This window comes from Cetorhinus maximus, chromosome 23, assembly GCF_964194155.1.
Source record: "Cetorhinus maximus chromosome 23, sCetMax3.hap1.1, whole genome shotgun sequence".
Classification (NCBI taxonomy): Eukaryota; Metazoa; Chordata; class Chondrichthyes; order Lamniformes; family Cetorhinidae; genus Cetorhinus; species Cetorhinus maximus.
Window position 1 is genome coordinate 37,844,893 of NC_135901.1, and position 20,772 is coordinate 37,865,664.

General features: G+C 44.7%; 1 protein-coding gene and 2 non-coding genes across 3 annotated transcripts in view; 2 read left to right on the plus strand and 1 right to left on the minus strand.

The window, feature by feature from the left end:
• LOC144697983 (uncharacterized) overlaps positions 1-20,772 on the plus strand; it is a gene marked incomplete at its 5' end in the record, with an annotated part of 268,587 nt that overhangs the window by 143,600 nt on the left and 104,215 nt on the right. Inside the window, 1 exon segment of the mRNA XM_078569934.1 lies at positions 11,257-11,680. Coding sequence (XP_078426060.1) covers positions 11,257-11,680 — 424 coding nt within the window.
• Positions 2,694-2,765, plus strand: trnae-cuc (transfer RNA glutamic acid (anticodon CUC)). The gene has a single exon. It is a non-coding gene; the product is annotated as a tRNA-Glu (tRNA).
• On the minus strand, positions 3,897-3,969 carry trnak-cuu (transfer RNA lysine (anticodon CUU)). Its single transcript has one exon. It is a non-coding gene; the product is annotated as a tRNA-Lys (tRNA).

Below are 20,772 nucleotides of genomic sequence, written 5' to 3' on the forward strand. Positions count from 1 at the left end.
ACTGGAGTCAATGGGAATCAGGGGGGAACTCTCCGCTTGTTGGAGTCATACCTAGCACAAAGGAAGATGGTTGTGGTTGTTGGAGGTCAGTCAACTTAGCTCCAGGACATCAGTGCAGGAGTTCCTTAGGGTAGTGTCCTCGGCCCGACCATCTCCAGTAATGAACTTCCATCCATCATAAGGTCAGAAGTGGCGAAGTTAGCTGATGATTGCACAATGTTCAGCAGCGTACCCGACTCCTCAGATACTGAAGCAGTCCATGTCCAAATGCAGCAAGACCTGGACAATATCCAGGCTTGGGCTGACAAGTGGCAAGTAACATTCGCACCCCACAAGTGTCAGGCAATGACCATCTCCAACACGAGAGAATCCAACCATCGCCTCTTGATGTTCAATGGCATTACCATCACTGAATCCCTCACTATCAACATCCTGGGGGTTCCCATTGACCAGGAACTGAACTGGACTAGCCATATAAACACTGTGGCTACAAGAGCAGGTCAGAGGTTAGGAATCGTGCAACGTGTAACTCACCTCCTGACTCCCCAAAGCCTGTCTACCATCTAGAAGGCACAAGTTAGGAGCGTGATGGAATATTCCCCACGTGCTTGGATGAGTGCAGCCCCCGCAGCACTGAAGAAGCTGGTCACCGTCCTGGGCAAAGCAGTCCACTTGACTGGCACCACATCCACATTCACTCCCTTGACCATTGATGCACAGTAGCAGCAGTGTGTACCATCTACAAGATGCACTGCAGGAATTCACCAAGGCTGCTTAGACAGTAGCTTCCAAACCCACGACCATTACCAGCTAGAAGGACAAGGGCAGCAGATAGATAGGAACATCATCACCTGGAAGTTCCCCTTCAATTCACTCACCATCCTGACTTGGAAATATATCGCCGTTCCTTCACTGTCACTGGGTCAAAATCCTGGAACTCCCTTCCTAACAGCACAGTGGAAGTACCTACACAACATGGACTACAGTGGTTCAAGAAGGCAGACCACCTTCCCAAGGGCAATTAGGGATGGACAATAAATGCTGGCCCAGACAGCGAAGCCCACATCACGTGACTGAATAAAAAAAAAATCCTGGTTTACCTGCAAATTATATTGCCTTGAACTTCTGACCAAAGTAAAGCACTGCAAACGTCAGTCCCTGGAGCAAGGCTGACGTATTTGCTCAGGTGAGGAACCAGCTGAAGCTTTTAATATTGGTTTTCTTAACACCGAGTTTCCAAATGGGAATTTTTCAATGGCTTGAAAGCGAAAAAAACAGGGCTAAGGAGAAAGAGAAGAAAATTGTCATTAATTATAAAGCTCTTTGTACAAAACTGACATAGACACGATGGGTGTAAGGTCCTCTTACTGCGCTGTGCCATTTGATGATGACATTGTTGATCAGTCTGTCTCCAGCATTCCTAATGAGAACAGCCGAATTCCATTTCTTCAAAACAAAGACCCAATGTGCTGCTGCATGACGTCACCGCTTAACATTCCAGACAGCTCCATTAGGATCTTTAAAGCGCAGGGTTTATAGAGGCGAGTGGCGTCATATTCACTTCACATATGATGGAGCTGCGGTTTGAAACCTGGCAAGAGCATTATCCAGGCTTGTTTATCTGAGTGTGAGCGAAAGTTCGATGATTAACGTTTGTTGTAAATATGAACACAAGGGTTGGAATCCTGCTGACTAACGTTTTCACCATTTTTGATTTTAACCAAATTAATTATCAGTTAATCAGAAGGAAACCCATCCAAATACGTCCGTATTTTTTGATTTCCATTCATTTGTCAGCATTCAGGAAATTTGCTTTCGGAAATGGAACAAACACGGAGCCCGGGTGTGTGTCTCTCCTTAAGCCTCTGTCACTCTCAGTGTATGTCTCTGTGTCTGTTCCTCTGTGATTGTCAATGTGGTTCAGTCCCTGAGGGGGTTAAAACGTTTTTAACGTCACAAACTTGATTCACATTAGTTGTGCGAATTCCTGTCAAAATGTCGCTGAGAAAAGCATCAGCGTGAAAGATAAAACAGGAGACTGGCCCTTTATATATTTATCCTACAACAACAGCAACTTATATTTATAAAGCGCCTTTAACCTAATGAAACGTCACAAGGCGTTCCCCAGGAGCATTATATAACAAAGTGTGACACTGAGCCACATATTCGGTCAGATGACTAAAAGCTCGGTCAAAGGGGGAGGCCTTAAAAATTGTTTTAAATGAGGAATGTATCGATTTCATGCTCCAGCTAACAGCAATGGTTCTTCTTATTGGTGAAGAAGTCACTTGTGTTCATCCGACACAGACCATTTGGTCGGAGAAAGTTGTCTCTGGTGAAAGAGATCGGGAATGAAAAAAAAAATGTCAAAAGTAGCCTCCATAATTCAGATGTCAAGCCTTATTGGTCGTTTCCCTGATGTCCAGTGACTCGGGATCGGCGCTTCCGTTGGACCAACAGCGAATAGGATGCAAGGTTTTGGAAACTGGAAGTTGGGCATGAGCAGCTTGTGGGACTATTTCACCTCACTGTCAATTTCATGTTCCAGCTCACAGAAACCGTTGTTTTCATTGGCTGACGGTGCCGTTTATCTTGAACCTGAACAGGCAGATTTGTGCTGAAAGAGATCGGAACTGAAAAACAATAGGCAAAAGCAGCGTAGATAAGCCGAATCGAAAAATACTGCTATAGCTTCCCTGGTGGTCTAGTGGTTAGGATTCGGCGCTCTCACCGCCGCGGCCCGGGTTCGATTCCCGGTCAGGGGATGTCGAGTTATTGAGTTTTTTTGGAACGAGTGTTGATCACTCATTGACTGGAAACGTTTTAAAGCTCCACCAGAATCGGAGGAGTGAGGGTTTAAGTTTCACCTCAGAGCTGGAAAACATCACACTTGGTTCAAGTGGAGTGAGGGAATGAAGGGGAGAGGAGATAGGGCTGGTTGCAAAGCTCTGACTGTAGAAATGTTGGTGTGAGGCAAAATATGGGTGGGAAAAGTACGAATTTTGCTGCCTACAGTTTGCACCGGCACAAATATCACTCCTGATGGATCAACCAATCACTACTGCTCTTTGAAAGCAGCACGCCCGGCCGAATGGCCTCTTTGTGCTGTAACTTTCTATAATTTTATGTTTCCCAACAGTACGGGTCATTGAGCCATTTTCTAATCCACTCGAGCGAGATGTTCTTTCTTACCTTGTATTCGTCTCTTTTGAAACCAAAACACGGAGCAAATTCAGCGAGTTTTCTTGTCATTTCCAGCACGAGATTTGTCACGAGACTAATTGGGCGACACATTAATGGTGCCAATCCTTCCCTGGAGCTCACCACGTCCAAAGAGCACCGTTACCATCAGCCTGTTATGTATCCTCTTGCAGTACATCTGCTGAACAATATAAGTTTGACAGCTCTGCTTTCTTCACATTGAAATCCAGTGTGAAAATCAATTAAAAAGCTGAACAACTGGGAGGGATAATCGGCACTGGGCACATTCCTGTAATCAGTATCTGGGAGAATCAGGAAGGTGAAATCCAGGTGTCTCTTTACCCACGAGTTTTATCCATTCCCACGAATTGTGTCTGCATCAAGCAACAGCTAACTGACCTGGGAGCCGGACAGGCAGAGGGAGCTGGAGGCGAAGCAGAGACAGAAGCAGAAGGAGATGGGACATGCATTGAATTTGACGTGTGTCAGTTGCTTTCAGTGGTGAATGTCTGTCTTGTAAGTTTCACAGGAGACACGGCAATTGGTGTTTATTTCAAGCAGCAAGATTTTAAAAGTAAAAAGATGACAGCCAATTATTGTGAACGATGGAAATGCTGGAAAAACTTCACAGCTGGTGAGAGAAACAGAATGAACGCTTCCACATGAATCTTATTTGGATTTTAAAAATATTATAGCACCCAGCGTGGGGCTCGAACCCACTACCCTGAGATTAAGAGTCTCATGCTTTACCGACTGAGCTAGCCGGGCACATGGAAAGTTGCTCCATATGCCAACATACATGGAGAAACCTGCTGCTTTCCACCTGATGCCTCAGCTTGTTCTGAATTTTAAGGTGTGGAACATAATCGACCTACAAATGCCCCAAGGTTGCAATGCATTCCTCTCAATCACCAATAGCATCATTCACATCTTCACTTCTTAGCTGCACCTCCTTCCAAATACTGTGATCGATTTTCCTCAGGATTTTCTCCTGGATTTAATATTTACCTGCTTTGTGTCCTCATTTTGAAATCAGATTCGCTTTAATATCCAACACAAATTGAATTACAAACCTGACGGACAAACAATGGAAAACAAATCACTCGGTAACACAAATCCCATGGAGCTCATTTTCAGATTCACAGTCAGCATTTCAAGAAAATAAAGGAATTTTACAGTGAAACCATTTAGAAAGTTGGTGTGACTTTTATTTGTGACTCACTCACTCGGGTATTCTGTAAAAGATGCTCGAAGGTTTAGTGACCTTAATCTACCTGAATTCATGTTAAAATGTCGCAGAAAAAAGCGTCAGCGTGAAAGATAAAGCAGGAGATTGGCCCATTCTATATATATCCTACAACAACAACTTATATTTATAAAGCGTCTTTAACCTGTTGAAACGTCACAAGGCGCTGCCCAGAAACATTAGAGAACAAATTGTGACACCGAGCCTCATATTCGGTCAGATGACTAAAAGCTCGGTCAAAGGGGGAGGCTTTAAGAACTGTCTTGAAGGAGGAAACTAACGATTTCATGTTCCAGCTAACAGCAATGGTTCTTCTCATTGGTGAATACGTCACTTGTGTTCAGCCTAAACAGACCATTTGGTCGTAGAAAGTTGTTTCTGGTTAAAGAGATCGGGAATGAAAAAAAAAAGTCAAAAGTTGCCTCCATAATCCAAATGTCAAGCCTTATTGGTAGTTTCCCTGATGTCCAGTGACTAGGAATCGGCGCTTCCATTGGACCAACAGCGAATAGGGTGGAGGGTTTTGGAAATTGAAAGTTGCGCATGAGCAGCTTGTGGGACTATTTTACCTCACCGTCAATTTCATGTTCCAGCTCACAGAAACTGTTGCGTCATTGGCTGGCGAAGTCATTTGTTTTGAACCTAAATAGGCAGTTTTGTGGTGAAAGAGATCTGAACTGAAAAACAATAGGGAAAAGCAGCGTAGTTAAGTCTAGTAGTTAGGATTCGGCGCTTTCGCCTCCACAGCCCGGGTTCGATTCCCGATTAGGGAATGTTGAGTTGTTGAAATGAGTGTTAATCACTCATTGATTGGAAGCGTTTAAAAACTCCACCAGAATCAGAGGAGTGAAAGCTTAAGTTTCGCCTCAGAGCTGGAAAACACCACACTTGGTTCAAGTGATATAAAAAAAGAGGAGGCTGCAAAGCACGGACGCAACAAATGCTGGTGTGAAGCCCCCCTTTTTTTTCAATAATTTATATAGATTCTTCTTTCCCCACCTATTTCCATTATTTTTAAATCTAAAACTAAAACCTTGTTAGTCTTTTCCACCCCACCCCCACTAGAGCTGTACTTTGAGTATCCTGTCTTCCATTCTTAATTAGCACTTTTCTTAGACAAATATCACCACCTTCAACACCTCTTTGATCCTTTTGTCTGTGACATCTTTTGATTATCTGCTCCTATCACTGCTTATCTCCACAATCACCATACCCTCAACTTCTCTCTCCACCACCCCCCCGCCCACCCCACCCCCCCCCCCCCCCCCCTTAAACCAGCTTATATTTCACCCCTCTCCTAACTATGCTTCAGTTCTGCCGAAGGGCCGTGAAGGCTCGAAACGTTAACTGATTTCTTATCCACCGATGCTGCCAGACCTGCTGAGTTTTTCCAGGTAATTCTGTTTTTGTTTTCCCTCACAAGCAACTTGTTCGAATATTCATTTCAAATAATACAAGAAAACAATTAGACCTACCATGTAACTATGTCTAACATATTAGAAAGCTATGAAAATATTGGATTCAAACAAACCCATCAATTATTCTCTCTTCCTCAGCTCCACAGTGAGTGAGACAGGGAAAAGCAGAAAAGCAGCAATATTCCAGCCCCGCACTCTCCAATCACCCACTGCCAGCAGAAAGCAGTGGCTGCACCTTCAATCAGCGGGTTACTGCCCATCCCTGAGACGCAAGATACTCCAACCCGGCCCAAACCTCTCAATACACCGAGCACAGGCTCAGGAAAATGCAGGTACATTATAACCTGGTCACTAAATCTCTGAGCAGCATTTACAGAATACCCAAGTTCACTCACTAATAAAAGTCACACCAACTTTCTAAATCTTTTCACTGTAAAATTCCTTCATGTTATTGAAAAGCTGACAGTTGTGAATCTGAAAATGAGCACCATGGGATTTGTGTTAGAGAGTGGCTTGTTTTCCATTGTTTGTCTGTTAGGTTTGCAATTCAATTTGTGTTGGATATTGAAGCGAATCTGATTTCAAAATGAGGACAAAAAGCAGCTAAACATTAAATCCAGGAACAAACCCTGAGGAAAATGGATCACAATGTTTGGAAGGAGGTGCAGCTGAGAAGCGGAAGCTGTGAATGATGTTAGTGATGATTGAGTGGAAAGCAGTGGTCAATTTCCTTCTCTGCCATTTCATTCAGACAGTTATCTCGCTGTGACAACAGATATGGATATGTTCTTTTGGTATGTCTGGCTCGCGCAGTTGGTCAAGCATGAGACACAATCTCAGGATCGTGAGTTCAAGCCCCACGTTAGGTGTCATTTTTAAAAACTTTGCTGTTTTCATGGGGGAACCCAGCTCTTCATTCCTCCTGCAGTATCACCGTTCAAACTGAGTCTTTCTCCTGTGTGCTTTTGTTAATATCACAGCTGCAAGTATAGATGTGAAAACCACCCTCCACTTCACTGGAAGTGCGGGAGACAAGTTTGTAGGTGCGGCCTAATTTACAACGAGTGATGGCACTTTAAAAGCAGTGAGTTCCACTCAAGTCCCTGTACCAACAAAACTGTTCAGAGTCACAGAATTAGAATGGACACTTCCTAAGGGACCGACAATGGCGGGTCCACATCAAACAGGATCCAGATGAGAATGATCTGATTCATAAGATTAGGGGGTAGTATTCGGGAACTCCTCCTGAACCTTATTCACATCAAAATGAGCTTCGAGGAAACATTGGATAGGATGGGGTTGTTTTCTTTGGAACAGAGGAGGCTGAGGGGAGATTTAATTGAAGTGTATAAAATTATGAGTCACTGAGATAAAGTGGATAGGAAGGACCTATTTCCGTGAGCAAAGTGATCAATAACCAGGGACATAGATTCAGAAATAGAGAAATCCTCACATTCATATAGCGCCTTTCCCCACTACCAGAATCTCAAAGTGCTTTCCAGCCAATGAGGTACTTTGGAAGTGGATACACTGTTGTAATGTAGGGAACACAGCAACTCTCACACACAGCAACGTCACAATGAGCAGAGAATCCGTTCTTGTGATGTTGATTGGGGGATAAATATTGGACATGACACGGGACCCTGCTCTTTGTGAAATAGTGACATGGGGAATTTTACACCCACCTCAAAGGGCAGGGGGGAGGAGGGTGGCTCAGATTAAATCTCAAGGAAACACCACCGCAAGTGCAGGACTCACTCAGTGCTCTGAGGGAATGTCAACTTACATTGCTGTGCTCAAGTTTTAGCAATGAGATTTGACATCATAGCCTTCCAACATATAGCAGAAAGTGTTACCAACAGAACCACAGTAAAGGCAATAATTCAATTTAACAGAGTTAATGGGAGGATTAGACGGGAGTTGTCAATTAATTTGTTTCACTCAGCGGGCGTGGGGAGTCTGGAACTCACTACCTGAGCTGTTGGTAGAAGCAGAACCCCCCATCGGATTAAAGAAAAGAACACGTGGAAATTCATTTGAGCTGCTGCAACCTACACGGCTACAGAACAAGAGCTAGAACATGGGACTGAACTGGATTGTTCTTCTTCTGCTGACATGGACACGATGTATCGAATGGCCACCTTCTGGGTCATAAATATTTCTTTGTTTCATTATTTCAATATTTAAATTGATTAGACTTTTCCTGTATGATTGTGTGTGCTTGCTCAATAAAATGTTCATAATGTTGGAGAAGGATTGAGAGTTTTCAGTGTGGGATAGAGTGAAATGGGTCAGTAGAAAAGCAACATTTTTCCAATCAGAGCAGAAATAGACGACAGATACAGAATAGCTCTCCCACCTTTAGTTTCTTTACTTGTTCCGTTACATTGATTTTTGTTTGCATCCTCATCCCTTTTGTTGTTTAATCTCTCCTATGTTCAGCCAATCACAAACCTTCTCTTCTGTTCTTCCCCTCCTCCTTTCGCCATCTGTGCTCTTTCCTAAAATCTGCTGTATATCCAGCTTTTTTCCAATTCAGTTGGAAGTTCAGTGACCTGAACCATTAACTGTTTTTCTTCCCACAGTCTCGGCCTGGCCACTGAGTATTTCCAGCATTTTCTGTTTGGGAATTAGGATCAGATCTGGTGGAATTCAAATTCAGTGAATCAATCAAAGCTTGTAATTGACAGCCAGTGTCAGTAATGGTGATAATCATTGTCAGAAAAAAACATTTGGTTCATTATTGCCCTTTAATGATATTAACAATCCACATTTAAAACTGCACATTCTTCATGGTAAGGCACAGTTTAAATGTACCATGTATGGGGGGGAAATCAATTGTTTATCCGATCTGCCTAGAGTCCACTAAGTTCACATCTAACTGTTGTGGTTTGTTCTGCTGGTAATTACATTCAAGACTGAGCTGTGGTGCAGGGCCATCGCACTTTGGTTATCAATAAAGGGGTGTAATAATTTTATATTTTTCTCCTACGTCTTCATCGTAATTAAACCACAAAACAAAATGATGTTTTAACAACATGGCCTTTCCATGGCGGGGCGATTACCCAACATTCGGAGCGATACAGAATGTGCCCTGTCTTCACTGCTGGAGCGGATGCGCATGCGCGGTGGCGGGCTTTGAGTGGCGCATGCGCAGAGTCTGCCGCTGCCTGAAGGTGTTTATTTCGGGTCCTCAAACGCTGAGAAATGGCCGATTGTGGGAAGGTCATGGAGGCGGCGGAGTTGGTGGGGAGGATTCATAAACACACGGTGGAGGCCTCAAACCCACATTAGGAATGCACAGGTCCCGCGATTGTCGCAAACCGGGCGGCAAATGCGGGAAGGCGCCAACCACATAATTCCCCATTAAAATCCGCCATCTTTATAGGGGCAACGTGCAGCAGGGCGCATGCGCGGTCATCCTGGTCCAAGTAGCAGGAGGAGAGAATATTGTGAATTTCTATCCTGGACTGAGGGATGGATTTTGGAAACTCCTTTTACAGGGGGTTAGAAGGGGAGGATTTACACACAGCAAACTCAAACCAAGAGAAATGTTTGTCTCTTCTCAATTTCTATCCTGGACTGACAGTGATGGGTTTTTTAAACTTCTTTTACAGATTATTGGAAGAAGATTTATAGATAGGAAACTCAAACTAAGAATGACAACAAGATATGACGGAGTCACTCCATTCATCAGGATCTGACTATCGTCATCATTTGAATTTGGAAGGAATAAGGTTTCTCTGTTCTCTCTGTGGGAAAATACCTATGAATATCTGTGGACTCCAAACACAGAGGGAGAGACCATGGAGGGATTTGAAAACAAGGATGAGAATTTTAAAATTGAGGTGTTGCTTTACTGGGATGAGTAGTGGTGATGGGGGAAGGGACACGGTGTGAGGAAGATTCACTTAGTTTTGATAGAGGTATTCAAAATCATGAGGGGTCTGCACAGAGTAGAGAGGGAGAAAGTGTTCCCATTGGTGGCAGGATCAAGAACCAGAGAACACAGATTTAAGTTAATTGAAAAGGAATCAATGGGGACACGAGGAGAAACTTTTTCACGCAGCGAGTGGTTAAGATCTGGAATGTGCTGCCTGTGAGTGTGGTGGAGGCAGCTTTAATAGAGGCATTCAAGAGGGAATTGGATTATTATCTGAAAAGGAAGAATGTGCAGGGTTATGGGCAGAAGATGGGGGAATGGCACTAAGTGAATTGTTCATTCGGAGAGCTGGTGCAGACAGGAAGGGCCGAATGACCTCCTCCTGTGCTGTAACAATTCTGTGATACAGACAGTGAAATTTTGGATGATCTCAGGTTTATGGAGGTTGTATGTGGGAGACCGGAAAGGAAAATGTCAGCATCGTCATGTCCAGAGGGAACAATGGAATGGATGAGAGTTTCAGAATTGGTTGAGCTGAAGCACAGGTAAAGTCGTGGGATGTTACTGAGGTGGATCCACCCGATCACAGACCTTCACTTTTGTTCTTCCCTCACTATCCCCCTTTCACAGACTGAAAACCTATCACATTTCTATCTTTCCGCAGTTTTGAGGAATGGTCATCACAACCTGAAACTTTAACTCTCGTTCTCTCCACAGATGCTGCCTGACCAGCTGAGTGTTTGCAACATTTTCTGTTTTTATTACTGAGGTAGAAATAGGTGGTCTTGGTGATGATGTGGATATGTGGAAGCTCATCTTGGGGTGAAATATTTCACCTTGGTTGTGAACAGTCTGGTTCAGCCTCAGACAGTTGACAGTGAGAGGGATGGAGTCGGGAGTTAGGGAGTGGAGTTTGTAGCGGGGACTGAAGACAATGGCTTCAGTCTGCCCAATGTTTAAATGGAGCAAATTTCTGTTCATCCAGTACTGGATGTCAGACTAGTCGGGACAGTGCGTGACTTGGAGGGGAACTTGGAGGTGATGTTGTTCACATACACCTGCTACCCTGGTCCTTCTAGGTGTGGAGGTTGAGGGTTTGGGAGATTCTGTCAAAGCTCTGATAGAATTGTAGATATATAAAATACCCCTTGCTATCCTCCTGCAACTCCTCACCCTTCTCTCACTCCTCCCATAGAGGCCAAAGTCTTGTGTAGGCCCAGACTGTGTGGCAGGTTTCCTTCCCTGAAGGACATTAGTGAACCAGTTGGGTTGTCATAACAATCCAGCAGTTTCCATGGTCACTTTTTCAAAGTGCCACAAGCTGCCTTTGTGTTTTTGTGGGTTCTCTCTCACTCCCTTTTTTTCGGTTTTAAATCAGTTTCATAGGGTAGTAGAACAGGAAGATTTGCAGCCGGGAAACTCAAACCAAAGAACACAACACACCTGATGAAATCGCCTAATTTATCATATCCTGAATATCATCAGAATTTGAACATGGAAGGAAAAAGCACCGTTCACAGTGGGGAGAAACCATACACGTGTTCTGTGTGTGGACGAGGCTTCAGCCGATCATCTGGCCTGTCAAGGCACAAGCGCAGTCACACTGGGGAGAAACCGTGGAAATGTGGGAACTGTGGAAAGGGATTCAGTTACCCATCTGAGCTGAAAACTCATCAACGCACTCACACTGGAGAGAGACCGTTCATCTGCTCCCAGTGTGAGAAGGGGTTCATTAATTCATCCACCCTGCTGATACACCAGCGGGTTCACACTGGGGAGAGACCGTTCACCTGCTCTGAGTGTGGGAAGGGATTCAGTCAGTCATATAACCTGCTGTTACACCAGCGAGTTCACACTGGGGAGAGACCTTTTAAATGCCCAGACTGCGGGAAGTTTTTTAGAAGTTCTGGGGACCTGATGTGCCATCAACGTGTTCACACTGACGAGAGACCATTCCGATGTTCTCAGTGCGGGACTGGGTTCAAGGGATCATTTCAACTCACTGTACACCAGCGAATTCACACTGGGGAGAGGCCATTCACCTGCTCTGAGTGTGGGAAGGGATTCACTCAATTATCCCATGTGCTGAGACATGAGAGAGTTCACACTGGGGAGAGACCTTATAAATGACTACGCTGCGGGAAGTGCTATAAAAGTTCGGGGGAACTGATGTCCCATCAGCGAGTTCACACTGATGAGAGACCGTTCATGTGCTCTCAGTGTGGGACTGGGTTCATGCTATCAGCGGAACTCACCAAACACCAGCGAGTTCACACTGGGGAGAGCCCGTTCACCTGCTCTGAGTATGGGAAAGGATTCACTTGGTGATCCACCCTGCTGAGTCATCAGCGAGTTCATGAGTAACTGCAGTGATTGCCTAACATAAGTTCTGGGGAAAGTGCTAGAGTCTATTATAAAAGACATAGTAACAGAACTCTTGGAAAGCATTAAAGGGATTAGACAAAGTCAGCATGGGTTTTTGAAAGGGAAATCATGCTTAACTAATCTACTGGAGTTTTTTGAGGATGTAACTAGTAGAATAGATAAGGGAGAACCAGTGGATGTGGTGTATTTGGATTTCACAAAGGCTTTTGATAAGGTCCAACATAAGAGGCTAGTGGGAAAAATTAAAGCACATGGGATCGAGGGTAATATACTGGCATGGATTAAGAATTGGTGGACAGACCAGAAACAGAGTGGGAATAAATGGGTCTTTTTCCGATGGCAGGTAGTGTTTAGTGGTGTACCGCAGGGATCAGTGCTTGGGCCCCAGCTATTCACGGTATATATAAATGACTTAGATGAGGGAACCAAATGCAATATTTCCAAGTTTGCTGATGACACAAAACTGGGCGGGGCTGTGAGGAGGATGCAAGGAGGCTTCAGGGCGATTTAGACAAGTTGTGTGTGTGGGAAAACACATGGCAGATGCAGTGTCATGTGGATAAATGTGAAGTTATACGCTTCGGTGCGAAAAACAGAAAGGCAGAGATTTATTTAAATGGTGATGTATTGGGAAATGTGGATGTACAAAGGGATCTGGGTGTCCTTGTACACCAGTCAATGAAAGTAAACAGGCAGGTGCAGCAAGTAATTAGAAAGGAAAATGGTATGTTGGCTTTCATTGCAAGAGGATTTGAGTTCAGAAATAGGGATGTCTTACTGCAGTTTTACAAGGCCTTGATGAGACCACACCTGGAGTATTATGTGCAGTTTTGGTCTCCCTACCTAAGAAAGGATATACTTGCCATAGACGGAGTGCAGCAAAGGTTCATGAGGCTGATACCGGGGATGGCAGGACTGTCGTATAAGGAGAGATTGGTTCGACAGGTCCTGTATTCACTAGAGTTTAAAGAATGAGAGGGGATCAAATTGAAACATATAAAATTCTAACAGGGCTAGACAGACTAGATGCAGGGAGGATGTTTCCCTGGTTGGGGAGTCTAGAACCAGGGGCCACAGTCTCAGGACACGGGGCAGGCCATTTAGGACTGAGATGAGGAAATATTTCTTCACTCAGAGGGTGGTCAACCTGTGGAATTCTCTACCACAGAAGGCTGTGGAGGCCGGGTCTCTGAGTATATTCAAGAAAGAAATTGATAAATTTTTGGACATTAGGGACATAAAGGGGTATGGATAGAAAGCGGGAATGTGGCATTGAGATAGAGGATCAGCCATGATAATATTGAATGGTGGAGCAGGCTCGAAGGGCCAAATGGCCTACTCCTGCTCCCAGTTTCTATGTTTCTATGTGATTGGATTTTGCTGTTAGTCACATCTAGGATTGAACCATGTTCATTGGGGCTTGTTTCTGCTGATGTTAATAAACTCCAGCCAATTATAGGGTTAATATTCTGGATAAAGGTGAAATAAATCAGCTTTGTGTTAAACACAGTCTGGTGTTTCTTGTTAATATCTCAAACACAAGTTATTTCCTTTTGAAGGGCTCTCACTCTCCTCTGTCTCCTCCATCCTCACCTCCAACAACAAGTGTGAGGAACCCATGGAGCTTCTTCGTCACTAAGATTGAGATAATCCGATCAGCTGCCTCTGCTGCTTCCCTCCCTTCCACTAGCCCAATGGGCCAAACTATCTCTAAAGCTTCCCCTTGCCCGGAAACCACACCTTTATTTTCTCTTCCATCTCCCCTCAGTGCTCATCTTGTCGAGGAGACCCACCTCTTCCCTCAATCTTAATACCACTAAACTACTGACCCTCCACTCTCCCCATGTTCGCTGACACTGTTAATGGTTCTCTCTTCAGGTACTGTCCTGTCTCCTCTAAATTCGCCGTATTCAGCCCCTCCTCATGAAAAACAAACTCTTGATTCCGCCGTCTTTGCAAACTACTGGCCCATCTCCATCCTCCCCTCCCTCGCCAAAATCCAACAGCATTTCATCACCTCCTTAATCCGTCCCCGTCTGTCCTGGAACTCCATGTTTCAATCCCTCCCAGCAGGTTTCTGCCCCTATCACAGGACTGAAACTACTCTTATAAGAGTCACTAAACACATCCCGTGTCACTGTGACAAAGGTGAGCTGTCCCTCCTTGTCCTTCTCCATCAGTCTGCAGCCTTTGACATGGTTAAACCACCTGCTCACCCTGCAGCCCCTCTTCACTGTTGTCCAGCTGGGTGGCTCTGCACTCTTCTGGTTCCTTGCTTATCCAGCAAATCACAGCCACCATAGCACCTGCAATGTCTTCTCTTCCAGCTCCCACACCGTTATCTCTGGTGTCCCTGAGGATCTATCCTGGACTCCCTCCTATTTCTCATCTACACACTGCCCCTCAAGGACAACATCTGAGAACAGTGTTTGATTTCACATGGATACTGACGACACCAGCACCTCTCATACTCCTCCACTCTTGTCCAATTCTCAGGCTGCTTATCCCACATCCAGTACGGAACTTAAAGACATTTCCTCCAATTGGATCTTGGAGAGGCCGGAGACATTCTTTATGGTCCAAGCTCCAAATTCCATTCCTGAGCTACTGACTCCATCCTTCTCCCTGGAAAGTGTCTGAGACTAAACCAGACTTTTCATATCCTCGATTCATATTTGACCCTGAGATGAGTTACCGGCCACATATTCACCCTGTCATTAATACCACCTATTCCCATCTCTGTAACACTGCCCGACCCCGTCCATACCTCAGCTCATCTGCAGCTTAAAACCTCACCCCGTCTCTTTGTCACCTCTAGACTGGACTATTCCAAGACACTTCTGGCCGGCCTCCCACACTCTACCCTCCACAAGCTCGAGGTCATCCAAAACTCTGTTCCTGTGTCCTGACACAGACCAAATCCTATTCCCCCATCACCCCTGTGCTCACTGACTTGCACTGGCTCCCAGTGACACCTCAATTATTAAAATTCTCATCCTTGTTTTCAACCCCTGTATTGCCTCACCCCTCCCTACCTTTGGAGTCTCCTCCAGCCCCACAGCTTTCTCGGATATCTGTCCTGTTCTCACTCTGGCCCCTTTCACACCCCGTATTTTCTTTACTTCACCATTGGTGGCCATGCTTTCAGCTGTCTGAGTCTTTTTGCTGTGTGATTCCCTCCCAAAACCTCTCCCCCTCTCTCTCCCTCTTAAGGTGCTCCTTAAAACTTACCTTTTTAATCACGTTTTTCTCCATCTTCCCAAATTTCTCAATGTGTGGTTCTGATAAATTTCATTTGATAACTCTCCTTGGGATGTTAACTGTGGTAAAATCGCTATATGAAGGTGAGTTGTTGTTGAATGTGATTAACAACAGCAGTAACACCAGAATCCAACTCCTGCAGTCACATGAGATCTTGCTGGTGTCTCAGCAGCTGGGTGACTGACTGAATCTCTTCCCACACACAGAGCAGGTAAACAGTCTCTCCCTGGTGTGACTGCACCGATGAGTTTCCAGCTCAGATGGGTAATTGAATCCCTTCTCACAGTCCTGATATTTCCACAGCTTCTCCATGGTGTAGGTATCCTTGTGTTTCTCCAGGTTGGATGATTATTTGAAACCTCCTCCACACCGCAAACCACATGTCCGGTTTCTCCCCACTGTTAATCTGAAAATCCTCCCCTTCTAATACCCTGGAAAGAAGTTTACACAATTCTTCACTATAAATACAGAATACATGGCTCCTTTTTAAGCTAAACAAATTAAGTGGTGGCCATTCACTGACTTATTCCTCAGGGCAATGCCTTGACCAATCGTGGTCAAGATGCCTGGTTTAATTTCAAACAAAGCTTTGCAGTTAACTGTCAGTCACCATCATTGGTGCATTCTCCATGGCAACGCCTCTACCAATCAGAGTCCACTTGCCAACCTGTCAGCACTCTCTTCACATACAGTATAAATTGTTGTTTTCCCATTATATTGGTATTCATGCGAAATGTCCTGATGAGTGCGAGATGAAAAGCTTTGACGTCTCTTTTTTCAGTAAGAACATTTTTTTCCTCTCTTGTTCCCCAAATCTGTAAATCCATGTCCCACACACTCTCCCTCCTCCCTGCACTGAAATCCAGACCCAGTTCCCCATACTCCCTGTTTAAAAGTCAGAAGAAGATCTTACCGAGAGGATTGGGTAAAGCTTTGGTCTCCTTACTTAAGGAGGGATACACTTGCATTGGAGGCAGTTCAGAGAAGGTTCACTCGGCTGATTTCTGGGATGAAGGGGTTTGTCTTGTGAGGAAAGGTTAAACAGGTTGGGCCTATGCTCATTGGAATTTAGGAGAATCAGAGGTGATCTTGTTGAAACATATCAGATTCACAGGGTGGATGCTCAGACGATGTTTCCCCTTGTGAGAAAATCTAGAACTAGGGGTTACGGTTTCAAATTAAGAAATCTCCCATTTAAGTTGGAGATGAGGAGGAATTCCTTCTCTTGGAGGGTGGTTAGTCTTTGGAATTCTCATCCACAGAGAGCAGTGGAGGCCGGGTCATTGAATACATTCAAGGCTGAGTTGGACAGATTTTTGATCGACGAGGGTGCTCAGGATTATGGGGGCAGGCGGGAAATTGGAGTTAAGGCCACAATCAGATCAGCCATGATCTTATTAAATGGTGGAGCAGGCTAGAGGGGTGGAATGGCCTCCTCTTCCTCCTGTTTCTTACGATCTTTTGTTCTTAGTTTCTGAGGTGAGGGAACCGTGAACAACAGAAACAGGAAAATAGAAGCAGGAGTAGGTCATTCGGCCCTTCGAGCCTGCTCCACCATTCAATATGATCATGGCTAACTCTCCATCTCAACGCCGTCCTCCCGCTCTCTCCTCTTACTTGCCTTTAGAGTCTAGAAATCTATTTATTTCCTTTTTAAGTATAGTCGATGACTTGGCCTCCGCAGCCCCCTGAGGTGAAGAATTCCACAGGATCACCACCCTCTGAGTGAAGAAGTTTCTCCTCATCTCAGACCTAGATGGCCTACCCTGTATCCTGAGATTGTGACCCCTTGTTCTAGACACCACCCCCCCTCACCCGCCCAAACCCCCAGCCAGAGGAAATATCATCCCTGCATCCAGTCTGTCCAGCCATGTCAGAATTTTATATGTTTCATTGAGATCCCCTCTCATTCTTCTAAACTCCAGTGAATGCAGGCTTATTCAGCACAATCTCTCCTCAAACGACAATCCTACCATCCCAGGAATCAGTCTGGTGAACCTTTGCTGCACTCCCTCTACAGCAAGTATATCCTTTCTTAGGTAAGGAGACCAAAACTGCACACAATACTCCAGGTGTGGTCTCACCAAGGACCTATACAGCTGCAGTAAGACATCCTTGCTCCTGTACTCAAGTCCTCTCGCAATGAAGGCCAACATACCATTTACCTGAAGTGCTTGCTGCTCCTGCTTGCTTGCTTTTAGTGATTAGTGTATAAGGACACCCAGATCCCTTTGTACATCAACATTTCCCAATCTATCACTATTTAAATAATACTCTACCATCCTGTTTTTCCTACCAGTGAATAACTTCACACTTATCCAAGTTATACTGCATTTGCCATGTATTTACCCACTCACTCAACCAGCCTAAATTACCTTGAAGCCTCTTAACACCCTCCTCACCACTCACATTCCCACCTAGTTTTGTGTCATCAGCAAACTTGGAAATATTACATTTGGTTACCTCATCAAAATCATTGATATATATTGTGAATAGCTGGAGCCCAAGCACTAATCCTGCGGTACCCCATTAGTCACCACCTGTCATTCTGAAAAAGACCCATTTATTCCCATTCTCCGTTTCCTGTCTGCTAACCAGTTCTGAATCCATGTCAATATATTACCCCCAATCCCATGTGCTTTAACCTTGCACACTAACCTCTCATGTGGGACTTTATCAAAAGCTTTTTGAAAATCAAAATACACCACATCCACTGGTCCTCCCCTATCTATTCTGCTAGTTATGTCCTCAAAAAACTCCAGTAGGTTTGTCAAACATGATTTCACTTTCATAAATCCATGTTGACTTTGTCTAATCCTGTTGATGTTTTCTCAGTGTCCTGTTATCACATCCTTTAAAATAGGCTCTAACATTTTCCCTACCATTGATATTCGGCTAACCGGTCTTGAATTCCCTGTTTTTTACCCCCTCCCTTCTGTTTTTAAATAGTGAGGTTACATTTGTCACCTTCCAATCTGTTTCAGAACCTGCAGCATTTTGAAAGATGACAACCAATGCATCCACTATTTCCATGGCCACCTCCTTTAGTACCCTGGGATGGAGATTATCAGGCCCTGGGGATCTATTGGCTTTCAGTCCCATTAATTCCTCCAGCACTGTTTTTATAGTAATACTAATTTCCTTCAATTCCTCCTTCTCACTAGACCTTTGGTTCACTAGTATTTCTGGGAAGTTATTTGTGTCTTCCTGCATGAAGACAGAACTAAAGTAGTTGTTTAATTGCTCTGCCATTTCCTTGTTCTCTATTATGAATGTTCCCATTTTAGACTGTAAGGGACCTACATTTATCTTCACTAATCTTTCTCCTCTTACATACTTCTAGAAGCTTTTACAGTGCTCGTTTATGTTCCTTGCACGTTTCCTCTCATACTCTTATTTCCTCTCTTATTCAATCTCTTGGTCTTCTTTTGCTGAATTCTAAATTGCTCCCAATCCTCAGGCTTGCTACATTTTCTAGCAACTTTATATGATTCCTCTTTGGATCTAATATTTTCCTTAATTTATTTTGTGAGCCATGGTTGGGCTACTTTTCCTGTTGTATTTTTGCACCAGTGAACATGGGCAAGTTGCATGGTCAACAGTTTGGTGGGAATAGGCTCGAGGGTGGAGGTGGGTCTAATGGACAAGATGAGACAGAGAGGGTGTGAGGGAAAATCGTGAAAATAGAGGAAAATATGGGCTCAGGCAAGGGGGGAATTAAAAGACAGTTTGTCCCAGTGGGTGAGTGGGAGGGAAGCAGCAGAGGCAGCTGATTGGATTGCCTCAATCTTAGTGACAAAGAAGCTCCATGAGCTCCTCACACTTGTTGAAGGTGAGGATGGAGGAGACAGGAGAGAGGGAGAGCCCTTCAAAAGGAACTAACTTGTGTTCCCGAGATATGAAAAAGACTCAACATGCTGTGTATTTAAAACAAAGCTGATTTATTTGACTTTTATCCCGAATGCTCATCCTATAATTGGGCTGGAGTTTATAAACATCAACAGAAACAGACCCCATGGTTCATGAACATGGTTCAGTCCCAGATGTGATTAACAGCAAAATCCAATCATTGTAATTATTCATGATTTTGCTGGTGTCTCAGCAGCTCAGATGGTCGAGTAAATCCCTTCCCACACTCAGAACAGGTGAACGGCCTCTCCCCACTGTGAACTTGCTGGTGTGTCAGCAGGTCAGATGACTGAGTGAATCCCTTCCCACACTCAGAGCAGGTGAATGGCCTCTCCCCAGTGTGAATTCGCTGGTGCCTCAGCAGGTGGGATGAGGTAGTAAATCCCTTTCCACACTTGGAGCAGGTGAATGGTCTCTCCCCAGTGTGAACTTGCTGGTGTGTCAGCAGGTCAGATGACCGAGTGAATCCCTTCCCACACTCAGAGCAGGTGAACAGTCTCTCCCCAGTGTGACCTCGCAGGTGTGTGAGCAGGTTGGATAACTGAGTGAATCCTTTCCCACACTCAGAGCAGGTGAATGGCCTCTCCCCACTGTGAATTCGCTGGTGTACAGTGAGGTGAGATGAATGTCTGAAGCCAGTCCCACAGTGAGAGCACCTGAACGGTCTCTCGTCAGTGTGAACACGTTGATGGGACAATAGTTCCCTGGAACTTTTAAAACACTTCCCGCAGTCTGGACATTTAAAAGGTTTCTTGTCAGCGTGAACTTGCTGGTGTGTCAGCAGGTGGGATGAATGAGTGAATTTCTTCCCACACTCAGAACAGGTGAACGGTCTTTCCCCTGTGTAAACACGCTGGTGTGTTCGCAGATTTGATGACTGAGTGAATCCCTTCCCACACTCGGAGCAGGTGAAAGGCCTCTCCCCAGTGTGAACTCGCTGGTGTATCAGCAAGTGGGATAACTGAGTAAATCGCTTCCCACACTCAGAGCAGATGAACGGTCTCTCCCTGGTGCGTGTGCACTGATGAGTTTCCAGCTCTGATGGAGTTCTGAATCCCTTCCCACAGTCCCCACATTTCCACGGACTCTCCCCAGTGTGACTGTGCTTGTGTCTCGACAGGCCAGATGATTGGCTGAAGCCTCATCCACACACAGAACACGTGTACGGTTTCTCTCCACTGTGAACGGTGCTTTTTCCTTCCATGTTCAGAACCCAATGATTTGTCAGATCCTGATGTGATGTTTGGTTTCAGTTTCTCGACTGCAAATCCTTCCCTTCTAATACCCTGTGAAATTAATTTAAAACAGAAAAAAGGGAGTGAGAGAGAACCCACAAAAACACAAAGGCAGGTTGTGAAATTGAGCTGAATGAATCAGGGAATTTGTGGGGCCGGTACGAAGAAAAAGTGACCCTGAAAACTGCTGGATTGTCATAAAAACCCAACTGGGTCACTAATGTACTTCAGGGG